Source organism: Lepisma saccharinum, unplaced genomic scaffold (genome assembly GCF_977018435.1).
Source record: "Lepisma saccharinum unplaced genomic scaffold, izLepSacc3.1 HAP1_SCAFFOLD_444, whole genome shotgun sequence".
NCBI lineage: Eukaryota > Metazoa > Arthropoda > Insecta > Zygentoma > Lepismatidae > Lepisma > Lepisma saccharinum.
The window spans coordinates 122555-136366 of NW_028143141.1; the positions used below are offsets into that span (position 1 = coordinate 122555).

At 38.1% G+C, this 13812-nt stretch overlaps 1 protein-coding gene across 2 annotated transcripts in view; it reads left to right on the top strand.

The window, feature by feature from the left end:
- Window positions 1–5644: 5644 nt before the first annotated feature.
- The window catches only part of LOC145982832 (cap-specific mRNA (nucleoside-2'-O-)-methyltransferase 2-like), a 30122-nt gene continuing 21954 nt past the window's right edge, over window positions 5645–13812 (top strand). Inside the window, exons 1-4 of one of the 2 annotated variants that reach the window (XM_083116195.1) lie at window positions 5645–5762; window positions 7440–7494; window positions 11077–11592; window positions 13191–13352. In XM_083116195.1, the coding sequence (XP_082972321.1) occupies window positions 11089–11592; window positions 13191–13352 (666 nt within the window). In that variant the 5' untranslated portion in view covers window positions 5645–5762; window positions 7440–7494; window positions 11077–11088. Of the gene's footprint in view, window positions 5763–5824; window positions 5924–7439; window positions 7495–11076; window positions 11593–13190; window positions 13353–13812 lie in introns of those variants that run through there. The other variant, XM_083116194.1, reaches the window with a different exon arrangement.

The window sequence follows — 13812 nt, forward strand, 5'->3', positions numbered from 1 at the left end:
AAGTCCTTCTGACGGACTTTTTCCCAACCAAACAATTTCAGGTTGATTCGTTGCTCCATGTTCATGGTTAGTTCCTCAGTTCTCACAGCTGAACGACGTGCAAGCACAAAGGTGTAAACAAAAGCATGTTAAAGAAAATCTAATGGTTGCAGAACGCTGAGATTACAGTCATATACTACCAAGCTTGATTACATGATACGCTTATCCCTATTTCGCCTATAGCCCACACAACAGACCCAGTCCCGTTACTTTTCAGACAAACCTCGTATGTCCACTTTGGAAGTGAATGGTTTTCACAATAAACCTATCGTCATTGACGTTTCACTTCATGGTATGGGTAAATGAGTTTAATGTTGCCGCAAATTCCACCACAAAGAAGTTGATTGTTAACTAGTTTAAAACCTACTAGTGGCTATATTCAGGGCTCGAAATGATTTGATTTGATTTGCTTTATTTTACTTCGCTTTTTGTGCCACTTTTGGCTAATTTGCGAAGATGGGGATGAGTGTTGATATGATGAAATTGATGAATGGACACTCACAAATATCCATGACCAGGCCAGGATACATATAGAACATAGGCTGAGGTAGGCAAATACAAAAAAACATTTTTACAGGAAACCTGAGCTCGATGGAAAAATTCTGAAATTAGATCTGCATTCAGGGGCTCAGTAACATCTAGAAACAGCTTGTTTTGTTCTTGTAACATTCAACATTTCTTTTTTTTTGTTTTTGTAGACAGTATTGATCACCATCGCAGAGAAGAGAACAGTGAACCAGAGGCGTCGCCTGAAGGGGGTTCACAGAGCACACGAACCCCCAACCGAAAACGGAAAATTTTCAATTTGTTTTCTATTCTGCACAATAAAACACTACATATCAATATACTAGAGCAGCTTTTTTCGTTCATAGTCTTCACAATGCTTCAAATTTCCCAATTTCCCCCGACTGTTGATAAGAAAACTCACCAGGTTAAGCAACGAGAGCCAGGCGCACATCTGGCGCTACCTCTGCTGTATTCTTCCTGTCCGAAGGAACCGAGAGAAACCAAGGGGGGAAACTGAAAATCGGAGCACGTGCGCCTTCCGAAAGAACAATGTCAACAGATGGCAGCAACTGTTCGGAGAATGCTGATAGCGGCGAAGGGACGACGTATTTTATTTTTCGTTTCGTTTAACTTCTGTATTGGGGAAAAGTAAGCAGTAGTTAAGATATAACTTATATATAACTTGCATTGTTATAGTGAATCTTCTATGTTTTAAATTAAGCAGCAAACGTCCTCAACACCTCCATTGCAAATAGTTGTTACGCACCCATAACCTTGCATGGCGATGGTTTTAAGTTCTAAAACACTTATCACCAAAATGAGCAGATTTACACTTACATCGATAGTTTAAACGTGTTGCTTAAACCTTTAGATAATGTAGATGAGTCAAAACAAAAGAAGACTAAGACACTGTTAGCAGAAAATAATATTAATTTTGGTACACATGTAAACGAGTATGGATAATTACCAGTTGCATTTTTTGAAAAGGAAATTATAATTGTTATAAACTCCTACAGATAAGCTTTAAAACAATAATTTTAAAGTATCGCGAGTTGCAATTCTCATCATGAAATTTGAGCATAGCCAGAGACTTATGAATGAAATATAGGGAAGCTGGTGTGAAATTACAAATAGCTATTAAAAATAAATCACATATTCGACGGTATCATGATTAGCTAAAATGAGAGCGGGGGAATTTCCAAAGCTAAAATAAAGAGAAAAGTAATTGTTTACTGGTTTCGTTAATTTTACTTCGCTTTTCTGCCACTTTTGGCTAATCGCCAAGATGAGGATGAGTGATGGCATGATGAAACTGATGAAGGGACATTGACAAAGAACATCCATGCTCTGGCTCAGATTCGAATCGTGGACCCCTAGCGTTGTAGGACGCTGTGATAACCAACCACCCTGACACGGAGTTCGGCGAGGAGAAAAGTAATCATTCAAATTTTCAAAATAATTTTTGCATTCTTTAGCTTGGTATTTTTTCCATGTTTTTGAGGGAGTCTTCACAGGCAACAGAGGGGATTGGGGTTGGGTGTTAAGCAGACACGATAATTCGCAATAGATTAAAATTGGCCTGTGTTTTGTAAATGTTTTTACGCTAATCACTCTGGCAGTGTCTGCACAATGCGCTACAAATACAAGGTCTCACGTTCGTATCCTCGATAAAACACGCGCTCTTACATTCATGCTTTTATGTTGCTTTTCTTCGACATTTGGCAAAGGCATTCGAAATAAAAGGCAATATTAGCTTTGATTCTTGGCTGAAATTTTGTCTTTTGTATCTCGATTTACCAATGTCACTTAGGTTCACTGTTCTTTTCTCTGCGATGGTGATCAATAATTGATTTCTCTGTGTGTTTGTAGCCCCTACGGTCTAGGGTAGGGGGTGTAAATTTACTCTGATTTTAGGCTGGCTGTGAACACCCAAAGATTTACTTCACACGACGCCACTGCAATGAACCTAAGTGACATTGGTTAAACGAGCATACAAAAGACGAAATTTCAGCCAAGAATCGAAGCTAAGATTTGTTTTCTTGACGCTAGGGGTCCAGGGTTCGAAACTCAGCCAGGGCATGGATGCTGTTATTTGTTAACGTCCCTTCATCAGTTTCATCATGTCATCACCCATCCTCATCTTGGCGATTAGCCAAAAGAGGCAGAAAAGCGTTGTAAAATAAACCAAACCAATAAACAATTACTTTTTCTCTATATTTTAGTTTTGGAAATTCCTTTTCTTGCTTCTAAGAATTAAGCCCCGCTCTCATTTTAGCTAATGATTATACCGTCGAATATGTGACTTTTTTAAATAGCTATTTGTAATTTCACACCAGCTTCCCTATATTTCATTCATAAGTCTATGACAATGCTTAAATTTCATGATGAGAATTGCAACTCGCGATACTTTAAAATTATTGTTTTAAAGCTTATTTGTAGGAGTTTATAACAATTATAATTTATTTTCCAAAATATGTAACTGGTAATTATCCATACTCGTTTTACATGTGTACCAAGATAAATATTTGCTGCTAACAATGTCTTAGTCTTCTTTCGTTTTGACTCATCTACATTATCTAAAGTTTAAGCAACACATTTTAACTATCGATGTAAGTGTAAATCTGCTAATTTTGGTGATATAGTGTTTTAGAACTTAAAACCTTCGCCATGCAAGGTTTTGGGTGCGCGACAATTATTTGCAATAGAGTTGTTGAGTAAGTTTGCGGCCATATTTTTTTGTGAAATGTATTGGAAAAGAAAGATATTAGGCTAAAACATCGAAGATCAGATATTACTATAACAATGCAAACAGTGCTTGCATGATTTTCCCCAATACAGAAGCTAAACGAAACGAAAAATAAAATACCTCTTCCCTCCGCCGCTATAGGCATTCTCCGAATAGTTGCTGCCATCTGTTGACAGTAATCTCTCGGAAGGCGCACGTGCTCCGATTTTCAGTTTCCCCATTGCGTTCTCTCGTTTCCAGGAACGTTCAACTTAGGAGTTCAAGTTCGACAGAACACCCAATTTTTATTTTGTGGCTGTGTGCGATCTTATCGGTTGTAAACCTTTGTTATAACATGCGCTACACTAAATGTGAAAGGTAGATTAATTTCGAAAATGTGCTTTGGAATGAGATTGTTATTCCTAAATAGTTTCATGCCATTGTTAATAGGACAATAATTATTTGATTTAATTTTTGTTATTTAGTGTCGCTTTCTGCCACCTGTAGCTAATCACGACGATAAGAATAACATAAGTGATGGCATCATGAAATTGATGAAGGAACACTCACAAAGAACACTCATGTGCAGACCGGGATAAAAAAAAACAGGGATCCTGGTGTCGTAGCACTCTAAGCTAACCCCTTCGCCACGGAGGGTTTAAGAACAGCAATGTTAATCAGTGAGCATAATTTGCAATATTGTATAACGGTGTTGTGTCTATAACAAATCATCTAGTTTTCACGTAATAATGTTTGACATAGATAAAATTATGCTTTCGTAGCTGAGATAATAATCTGTAAATAAAAGGAATACAATATATATATATGCATGAACTGGTCTTTATACAGGAATATGCCACAGTATTTTTAGTTGTCTTTATGATTCACTTTGCATGATCATTGTCTAAATTATTGTAATACACCTTTCCTCCAATGCATTTTCAAATATCACACTTCTTAAATTAACGGTGCATTTCTTGATATCACGCTCCCTTGGAAAAGTATGTATTTCACACAGAAAATAGCCTCGATGTTTGATGCCAATTTTTCTTCCAAAAAGAAACTGGACACGTACTTGAAGGGACATTTACAAATATCATCCCGGAGAAGTTAACACATCACATTTCGACGCCAAGAGTTCCGGGTTCGAATCCCGTCCTGGCCATGGGTGTTCCTTGTGAGTGTTTCTTCATCAATTTGATCATATCATCACTCATCGCGATTAGTCAAAAGTGGCAAAAAGACGATGTAAAATAAACCAAATCAATCAACCAAATCCATATATCGGAGTCGAACCCGGAACATAGGCATCGAGATTAAAAGTCGATAGCTTAACGTTCACGGCCTCAAGCTGGGCACGTAGTTGCATCAGCATGATCACACCTCTCGCCAAAAAAAAACTTGATGTAGTGAACAGTATCTGGGTCAGTATATATTTTTTTTTAACTGCTGTATTTGGTTGGTAGTGCATAATTATCCGTAGACAAATGACTGATTCTCCGAGAACATAGTGGCGGAATAGTTATTACCAGGGCCCGGATTTTGATGACATTTCATCTTTTAACTGGTGCAACGTAGACATTGCTAACTAGCTAGTACAGAAATCCTGAAGACCCTCCTCAGGTTGAAGAAATGTAATTTTTTTTTTTTTTTTTTTTTTTTTTGATATTGTGCCATTGCATGCTGAAACATGAGAAATTCAACAATTTCTGTTTTGTCTGAATGTTATCTTGCGGTAATTACTCTGTGTTTAACTACCAGCGCAACAAAGCCTGACTGAAAATCCCGAAATGCAACATTGTCGAGTTTCACAGTCCGTACAACACACCAAGGTGAAGAAGCAATTGTTAAATTGTCTGTCTTGGAATATGTATACTATTTTCAATAAGCAGATTGAGTTTTGTACGAATTTTTGGGTCATTTTACAGGATTTTTGTTGTCATTTTAAAGGTCATTTTTCAAAGATTTGTAGGTCATCAAAATCCGGGCCCTTGGGCTAAATAATCAAACTTTGCGGCCTGAAGTAGCAATTGCTACCTCCCAACACCCAGGCAGCAAGTGCCTCCAGGGCTACCCCGTTGTGCTACAACCTTGAGTGTTTCTGGATTAGGTAGCTCACAGTTCCAGATATGGTGAGCTTTTCTTGTCAACAGTCGGAAAAAATTGGTAAATTTTAAGCATTGTGAAGACTTTATGAACGAAAAAAGCTGCTTTGTAAAATAAGTATATTGAAATGTAGTGTTGGTATACCGTAGTGTTTTATTGTGCAGAAAAGAAAAGAAATTTACAATTTTCCGTTTTCGGTTGGGATTTCGTGTGCTCCGTGAACCCCTTTCAGGTGACGCCTCTGGAAACCACAGTTTAGAACCAAAATTGGACTTTGCGGAAAAATTGCGGGGGTTGATGAAATTTTGGGAAGTGCTGTTCAATATATCACTGCGAAAAAAACTAACAAATGAATGAATAAAAGTGAGCAACGAACACTTAAAATGTGAGTATTTTCCGATAAGAAGATATAAACGTGTAATAATTTCATTTCACATTTACCGTCGCCATAAATGGATGAACTCTTGGGGACATAGATTCAATGAACGTGCCCTAATTTTGCTCCTCTCTAACAGTGACATGTCAAGTTACGTGTCATCGTCTTAAGTAAGTACAGTGTAATACGTACTAAAATCATAACTAACCTAAGTCAGTAAATTTCGGATAAAATGGGGTAAAATTCACTTTGAACTGTCACTTTGTGATGGTTTCCAATTTTTAAAGGCATCGCCAGGCCCATACCAATCGTATATTTTGTCCCTTTATGTACTGCTGCATTCTTACTTTACGTGTTGAAATAAATCTGGGTAACATTATCGTATGGGTAAAACGGATTCCTTCAAATTTCCTTCAAATTTACAGGAGAAAGCACTTACGGAAATCATTTTCTTGAGCGTTTTGGAAGTTCCTGAATGTAGATTTGATCCATTTTAATGTGAATGCGTGTTGTTTTCTGCGAAAATCTCTGTCCGACACGCTGTTTCTGCTCACGCCATTTGCTTTTTGCATGAGAGTGCAATGTTCCGTGTGTTAAGACGATGCAACCCCGTAGCCAGTGTTTCAGCCTCGCCGTGTTTTCACTAGAACCAACTGTCGAGTTCGGAACAAGCAATTTTCCCCCGAATGGGTGTCACTTATCGCACAACATTGTAGCAACATTGTGTTCCGACGTCACAGGAGAGAGCTGTTTTCACAATTTTCTTTGTATTTATGCTAATGGAACCTAACCTAACAGGCCTAACCTAACCACGTAGGCATTCCTCGTCTGACGTCAATATTCAAGATTGCAAGGAAGAGAAATAACGAATTACGAAAGAAAGATGGTTCCGACCCGAATGTACTATTATCGTATGAGGGAAACACCTACGAATCATATATTTCGGACTTCTATACATTGCTAACGTGTTATTTTCGAATGTGGATCATTTCCTAAAGTAAAATAATGCATATCAATGTCTATTTCTTAGACTTACGAGTACTTACTGTTACTTGTTGTTTCGAATCTGTAACACATTATGGCCGTGATAGCGTACTGGTTTAGGGGGCGTTCTGAGAGTGTTTTGTCGATTTATGCAGTGTTGCAACCTCGTTAACCGGAAAATATCTACTTTCGTGCCCAGATTTGAAATTATGCTAATATGTTGCAAACCATTCACGTTAGCCTCACAAACCATTGACGTTAGCCACACAAACCATTGACGTTATCCCCAAAAACCATTCACGTTAGCCCCAAAAACCATTTTCCGTAAGGTTAGGCAAGCATAGTTTAAAAAAAAAATACTCGACACGTCGTGTTCTAGTGAAAACACGACAAGGCTGGAACACTGGCTACAGGGTTGCATCATCTTAACACACGGAACATTGCACTCTCGTGCAGAAAGCAAATGGGGGGGAGCAGAAACAGCGTGTCGGACAAAGATTTTCGCAGAAAACAACACGCATTCACATTAAAATGGATCAAATCTACATTCAGGAACCTCCACAATGCTAAAGAAAATGATTTCTGTAAGTACTTTCTCCTGTAAATTTGAAGGAATCCGTTTCCCTCATACGCTAATGTTACCGTAAATTTAATGTTATTTCTGGTGTTAGTAAATAAATTACAAATCTTGTTTATTTTCAGGTTGGGCATGGAAAACGAGAACTGTTTATAGAATTCTGTATTGAATCCAGGACATGTAAGTGAATGCGTTGTTGTATTTATAGTATTTTGGCAACTGAGATGTTTATTCACTTAGTCAAACTCTACCATTATTCACAGAATAGGGGGTAATTCATATTATTAAATGATCTCTAATAATATATTAAACAAACTATTTTACTGTATCTCAAGAAATCAGTTAGATGTAAAATTAAGTTGGAAACAGTGTGGATTGATTTCAATCAGGTTGATTTAAAACAAAACTGAAAAAAATCACTGATTTATATCGCTTTGAAAAAATAATTTATAGAATAATGTACATAAGGATTTTGTAGATATCAGAATCACTTTTGGTGAAAGTTCATTAATCTCGTAATGAATTAATGGTGTTTATTACGCTCTAAGAAAGGAAACAAAATATATGTACTGATGGGTGAACCTCATACAAAAGGGAATGTAATGTAAACTGTAAACACATTTAAATTTCTCTTGATTAAAAATTCAATAGTTTTTATAGGCAGAAATAGGAAACATTTTGTGTAGTATAATATACATAATACTAATCATGTTAAATAGTAAAGTGTCATTATCAGTGGCAGCCAGCAGTAGGATGGGTAGTGCCAATGTGATCAAGAAATCAAAAAAAATCTTTGCCAGAGAGGATGAGTGGTGATCAGGTGGATAAAGGAACACCCACAAACACACAGAGAGGACAGAACACAAAACCCTACAGAGGATTATCCTGACTACAAGTTCAGGCCCCAGAGCCTTGACCCTGCATTATGAAGACATCAAGCTATGATTCCTGGGGTTCCGAGTTCAAATCCCAACCTAGTCATGGGTGTTCTTTGTGAGTGTCGCTTCGTCAATTTGATCTTATCACTATATCTCTCTCATCTTCAGAATTAGCCAAAAAATGGCAGAAAAGCAAAATGAAATAAACCAAATCATTTTTTTTTATTGATGTAAAATCTATTACAGTCACCTGGTATAATTATTTACAGCTGTTACGAGCACATAAACACAATTTTATGTAATGTTTTGGGAGAATATATGCTCCCTTCATCAGATATTTATTTTTTGTTTAGTTAATTTTTAAGTTTAACATTCTCCTGAAATGTTACAAAATTGTGTCTACATGCTTGTAACATGTTACACGAGAAATAATTCTGCAATGCAAGCAATACATACAAGAAAAATTACACATGTTGTGCACTTTTCATCTTGTTCAAGGAACATTTGCGAAAGAATATAACTTATCCATGTTGGTAGATTTTATAGCAACTCTTTTATTGGAGCCAGCAAACATTTTACACCAGTCATTTCTTACTAGCAATAGTAGCAAGTAAACTATCTTCATAAGTGTCAATTTGTATATTTTCTCCCCATACCACATAACACTCACAAGATCATTCTACTATTAAAAATGAGTTATGGATGCCACAAGTGACTCCTCGTGCCACTCTCCTTGGCAGAGTGTCTAGCGTAACATACAAAAAGCCAGAGGTCCCAGGTTCGAGCTGTCTTCAGGCATGAACGCATCATTGTGTTTGTTCTGTCACCATTTTATCAATTCATCATCGTTATGTGATTAATGCAAGAGGTAGAAAAGTAATCTAAATTAACGAAATTAGAAATAATGTTTTATCATTGTATAAATACTCGTACTGTTTTTATAATACCATATTTAGTGTAATTCAAGGTGCACCTTTTGAATACTTCCAACCAATTTGAGGTGCACAGTTGTACATACTGGTACTTTGTTAGGACCATGTAGTATTACATTTGCATTATTGTTACATGTACCATTAATAATATTACCATAATAGAATTTTGTTAATGGTGATTTTCATCAATACCAGTATTTCGTAAAACATTGAGGAAAGAAGTTAATTATTAAATACTTCATTCTGTCCTCCTACATGGCCGTGTGGTATAAGGTGCTGTGGTTTGGACTCTGACTGCAGGATGCCATGGATTCAGTCTGTGGGTTCTCGGCCTGTGCATATGACCAGTGGCAACCCACCACCATGAGGAAATTGGGGAGCTACAAGTGAGTAGCATTACCCAGCCTCTGATATCTCCTATAATGGCTAGGGGTTCAATGGGCTGACCCCACATCACCCCATTACCTGTTGAAGAAATTCACATCACTAGGTAGGATTGTGGGAGGGAGAGATCGTCCTAGGCCCTTCAAGGGCTGTCGAGCCACGGGTTAGTAAATACTCCATTCTACACTATGTTGCCATTCGTCACTGGACACCCCTCAAAAAGTGCTTGGGATCGTCTGTACACGTCATACAACCTATAAAAGGCGTTGCCGGTTGAGAATACACTCATACGCTACAGCAGTCAATATGGACAGACGACGCGAACTGAGTGAGGTGGAACGATGGATGATCATTGGAGCCCACAGGTTTGGGCATTCGACCCGTGAGATTTCTAACAAATTTCAGATACCCCGGTCGACAGTGAGTGATGTTATCATGAAGTGGAAGCAAGAGGGGGTCATGACATGCCGACCCAGACCCAGTAAACCGGAAATATTAACAGATCGTGACCGTTGATGCTTGAAACGTGTGGTGAAGTCAAACCGGAAGGCGTCGTTACAGATTGTGGCACAGGAGTTTCGATCGGCTTCCAGTAGTGCAAGTGATCATACTGTCTGCCGGGTGATCGTCGCACTTGGTTTTCATGGTTGCGCAGCAGTTCACAAGCCACATAACACAGCCCGCAATGCAACCTGTCGGTTACAGTGGTGCAAGGAATGCCACCATTGGACTCCCGAACAATGGAAATTCGTCCTATGGAGTGATGAATCATGCTACCAGATGTGGTGGTCTGATGGACGTGTGTGGGTGTGGCATATGCCCGGTGAACGCTGTTTACAGGACTGTATCGTACCCACAGTGAAATTCGGTGGAGGTGGCATCATGGTGTGGTCCTGCTTTTCATGGTATGGTCTTAGTCCTCTTGTTTTAGTTAGGGGAAACATGAATCCCGATGCGTACCAAAAAGTTCTGGACAATTCTGCGCTACCGACATTGTGGGAACAATTCAGTATTGGCCCATACCTGTTTCAGCACGACAATGCTCCATGTCATACGGCAGGCATTATCAACACGTGGTTCGAGGACCCGGGTGTGCAAAAACTTGATTGGCCAGCCCAAAGTCCATATATCAACCCCATTGAACACCTTTGGGGCGACTTGGAGCACCGCTTGAGAGCCAGGCCATGCTGCCCAAAAAACACCACTGAGCTGTTTGCCGCTTTGCAGGAGGAATTGGGCAAGATTCCCATCAACACATATCGCAAATTGGAGGAAACTCTTCCTTGAAGGGTTGCGGACATCATTGCGGCGAAAGGTGACCCTACACGATACTGATGTAGTGCTGCGACTGAATTCACGTACTGGTATGGGGTGTCCGGTGACGAATGGCAACACAGTGTATATTGTATATTACAGTAATGCGGTGGTATAATCAAATTCAAGATGCCATGAAATCCAAGGCACAGCAAAATTTTCAACATCCCAAACCCGAAAGAAAATAGAAGGTGCATCTTAGATTCAGAGAAATACGATAGTTCATTTTTATTGTTGATTTCTTATTGTTTCAGTTTGGGAACAAAATGTCTGGAAAAACAAGAGAGAGGAGAAATGTGCAGTACGGTGCTGATAAAGTTCTTCCACCCAACTTTAGATCTCAGTGTAAAGGCAACTGTGGCACAATAAATGGTCTTAAACTATGCATGGAGTGCTCAAACAGCAAACATAATACGAATGGCCAACCTCAAGCACAAAAGAGGCAGAGATTTGGCAGCCTTTATGGCCCAGATGATCAATTGTCGAGTGTTCCTCTCTCCCCTCCCTTGAGCGACTCCAGCGACAAGGAGAACAAACCTTCTTCTAGTGAACCATTTGGAAGCCGGACACACTGGAGGAGAAGTAATTCCGACAACTCGTACGACCTGCCCAAAGCATTTGGGTCACGGCAGAATAGACAGTTCGATGACCCTGTTGAACTTGAATCAATTGTTCAAGAATATTTTAGTAAAAAGTTTTTTTTCATCCCACCCTTGCATGGATGGCACCTGCTGGATCCTAGTATGATGTTCCAAGACAAGAAATGGGAGGTGAGTGTTTCCATACTTAAGATAAAAAAGATTAGTGGACAAGAAAATGTCAACGTGCTAAACTGGCATTTCAAAACTAGACTTCACTGTTTAGGTACCATTCAACTAATGCATAACATGTAGATTAGAGTGCTGCAATGAACGTTTTTCACTCAAGCTGCAAGTAGTTCGCATGGACGACACTAGATAGCATACAGAATTGATAGCTTATTTTTTTGGATTTTTACACATATATTTCTATGATTTTTACCACATTGAAATTATATTTGATTCTATACACTCGAGTGTTCGAGATTCGAACAAGTATGATCGAGCGAAAGTGGTCTCATGCAGTACTCTAATGTAGGTACAGGAAAAGGCAATTCAATATAAAAAATTCAGATGCCAAAACTATTGTATACAATGACATACTGTGATTTTCTGTACTTTCTAGGCTACAAAACAAGAAATAAAAGGGTCAGTTCATATAAAATGATCCAGCACAGGTTGTTTGACCATTTTTGTTGTAATAACCTCTAAAGAAGGGTAGTTCAAGACAGGGGTTTTTAAATTATTATGCGACTTCATTTTAAAATGGCAGCCATTTTTTTTTCATTTCCAACAGTTGCAATAAATTTGATAACTCGTAGAAATCTAGGATAAAAAACATTGTTTTCAGTACAATTTATGCCCTGTATTTTTTTTAACCATCTTTAATGTAAATGACTGAAATGTATGGCCAAAACTGATATTTGCTTTTGAACAAAACTTTATTTATTTATTATTTTTTTTTATCATGGAAGAAATGTAATATCAGAGCTATAATATTTTTAGAGGACAGATATGTTTCCAAAGTTGTAGCCGAAAATATTTTAACTCTGTACCTAGTTTTCTCTTTTAGTTACAGCTCTTTGAAAATGCTCAATTTTCATCAAAATTTGAGCCCAAAGATATCTGCTTGGGAAGTTAATAAAAACTTTATATTTACAGCATAAAGAGTACTTTGTGAGGGGTACCTGTGAAAGAAAAAAAATTGATATTCAACAGATAACATAGTTACAACAGTAGTAAGTCTTAAAGCTTTCTTCAAGGGGCCGCAGGTTCGATATCCAATGGCAAATCCCACTTTAAACTGTAGGTCCAGTCCTGATTAGCCTCTCTATGCTAAAAGTGGATTTGAAACAACAAATCTATCAATCAATCGTGAAGCTTTCCTGGTAACGAATGACAAATAGATTCTCTCGGGATATTGACCAGATGAGTTGTGGAAAGGATTCCAAGCTTTTGAGAGCTAACGTCACTCTCATCTTTAGGGTAGAAGTGAAGAAGAGAGTGACGATAGCTCTTGAAAGCTTGGAATCCTTTCCACAACTCACCTTGTCGATAGCCCGAGAGAATGTTTTCATCGAAGTTACAACAGTTCAGAAGACAATGGTCTGGAAAGGAACGAACTGAAGTATCATAGGTGTAGGTAACAAAAATTATTCTGTTCATATAACTTCAATTAACTTCGAAAAGTGTGTTTGCTTATGTACTGAATATATGTATGACTTGTGTTTACCAGTAGGAAGACTCCACAGGCTGGTATTTATAATTTTCTTTAACCTTTATCTCTCTAGATCCCGCATATGCAAAAGATGAAAGATCAACTGAATGCTGTGAAGAATAAGTTAAATGATTACAACTTGGATAGGTGGCACAAACACACCAGATTCACAAACAAGGCTGGTAGCATTCAGTGGACGTTGAGAGAAAATATTTATCCTGAATTTCTCACCCAGGTATTTTTATTCTGTTCTTTCGAAAAACTTTCATTGTTTCAGCTAGGCAAGTTAATGTTGTTTTCATTACCAGTTCATGTTTGTTTCCAATAGGACTGACCTAATACTCAACAATGATGTTTCAAAATTAAAACAAAAGTTGTTCAAAATATTGTGTAAGTAATGAATTAAATTACATGTATCAATTTATCAGGGTTTTTGTTCAAAATAATCAAGAATTTGATCAGAATATTAAAATTAGTCTTGTAATCACAAGGTACAGTTTTTCCACACATTTTTAGTCCCTGGCTGTGTGGTCCAAAGTGTCAAGCTTTGGAATCGGGCTACAGGATCCCTACTGCTTCCTGTCTCCTGGGGAAAGCATAACTTTTCTTCTGAGGTGTCTACCAATGTATGGAACCGGTGGACACACAATCATGAGAAAATTGGGGAGCTATGAATGAGTAGTGAAAGTTGGTCA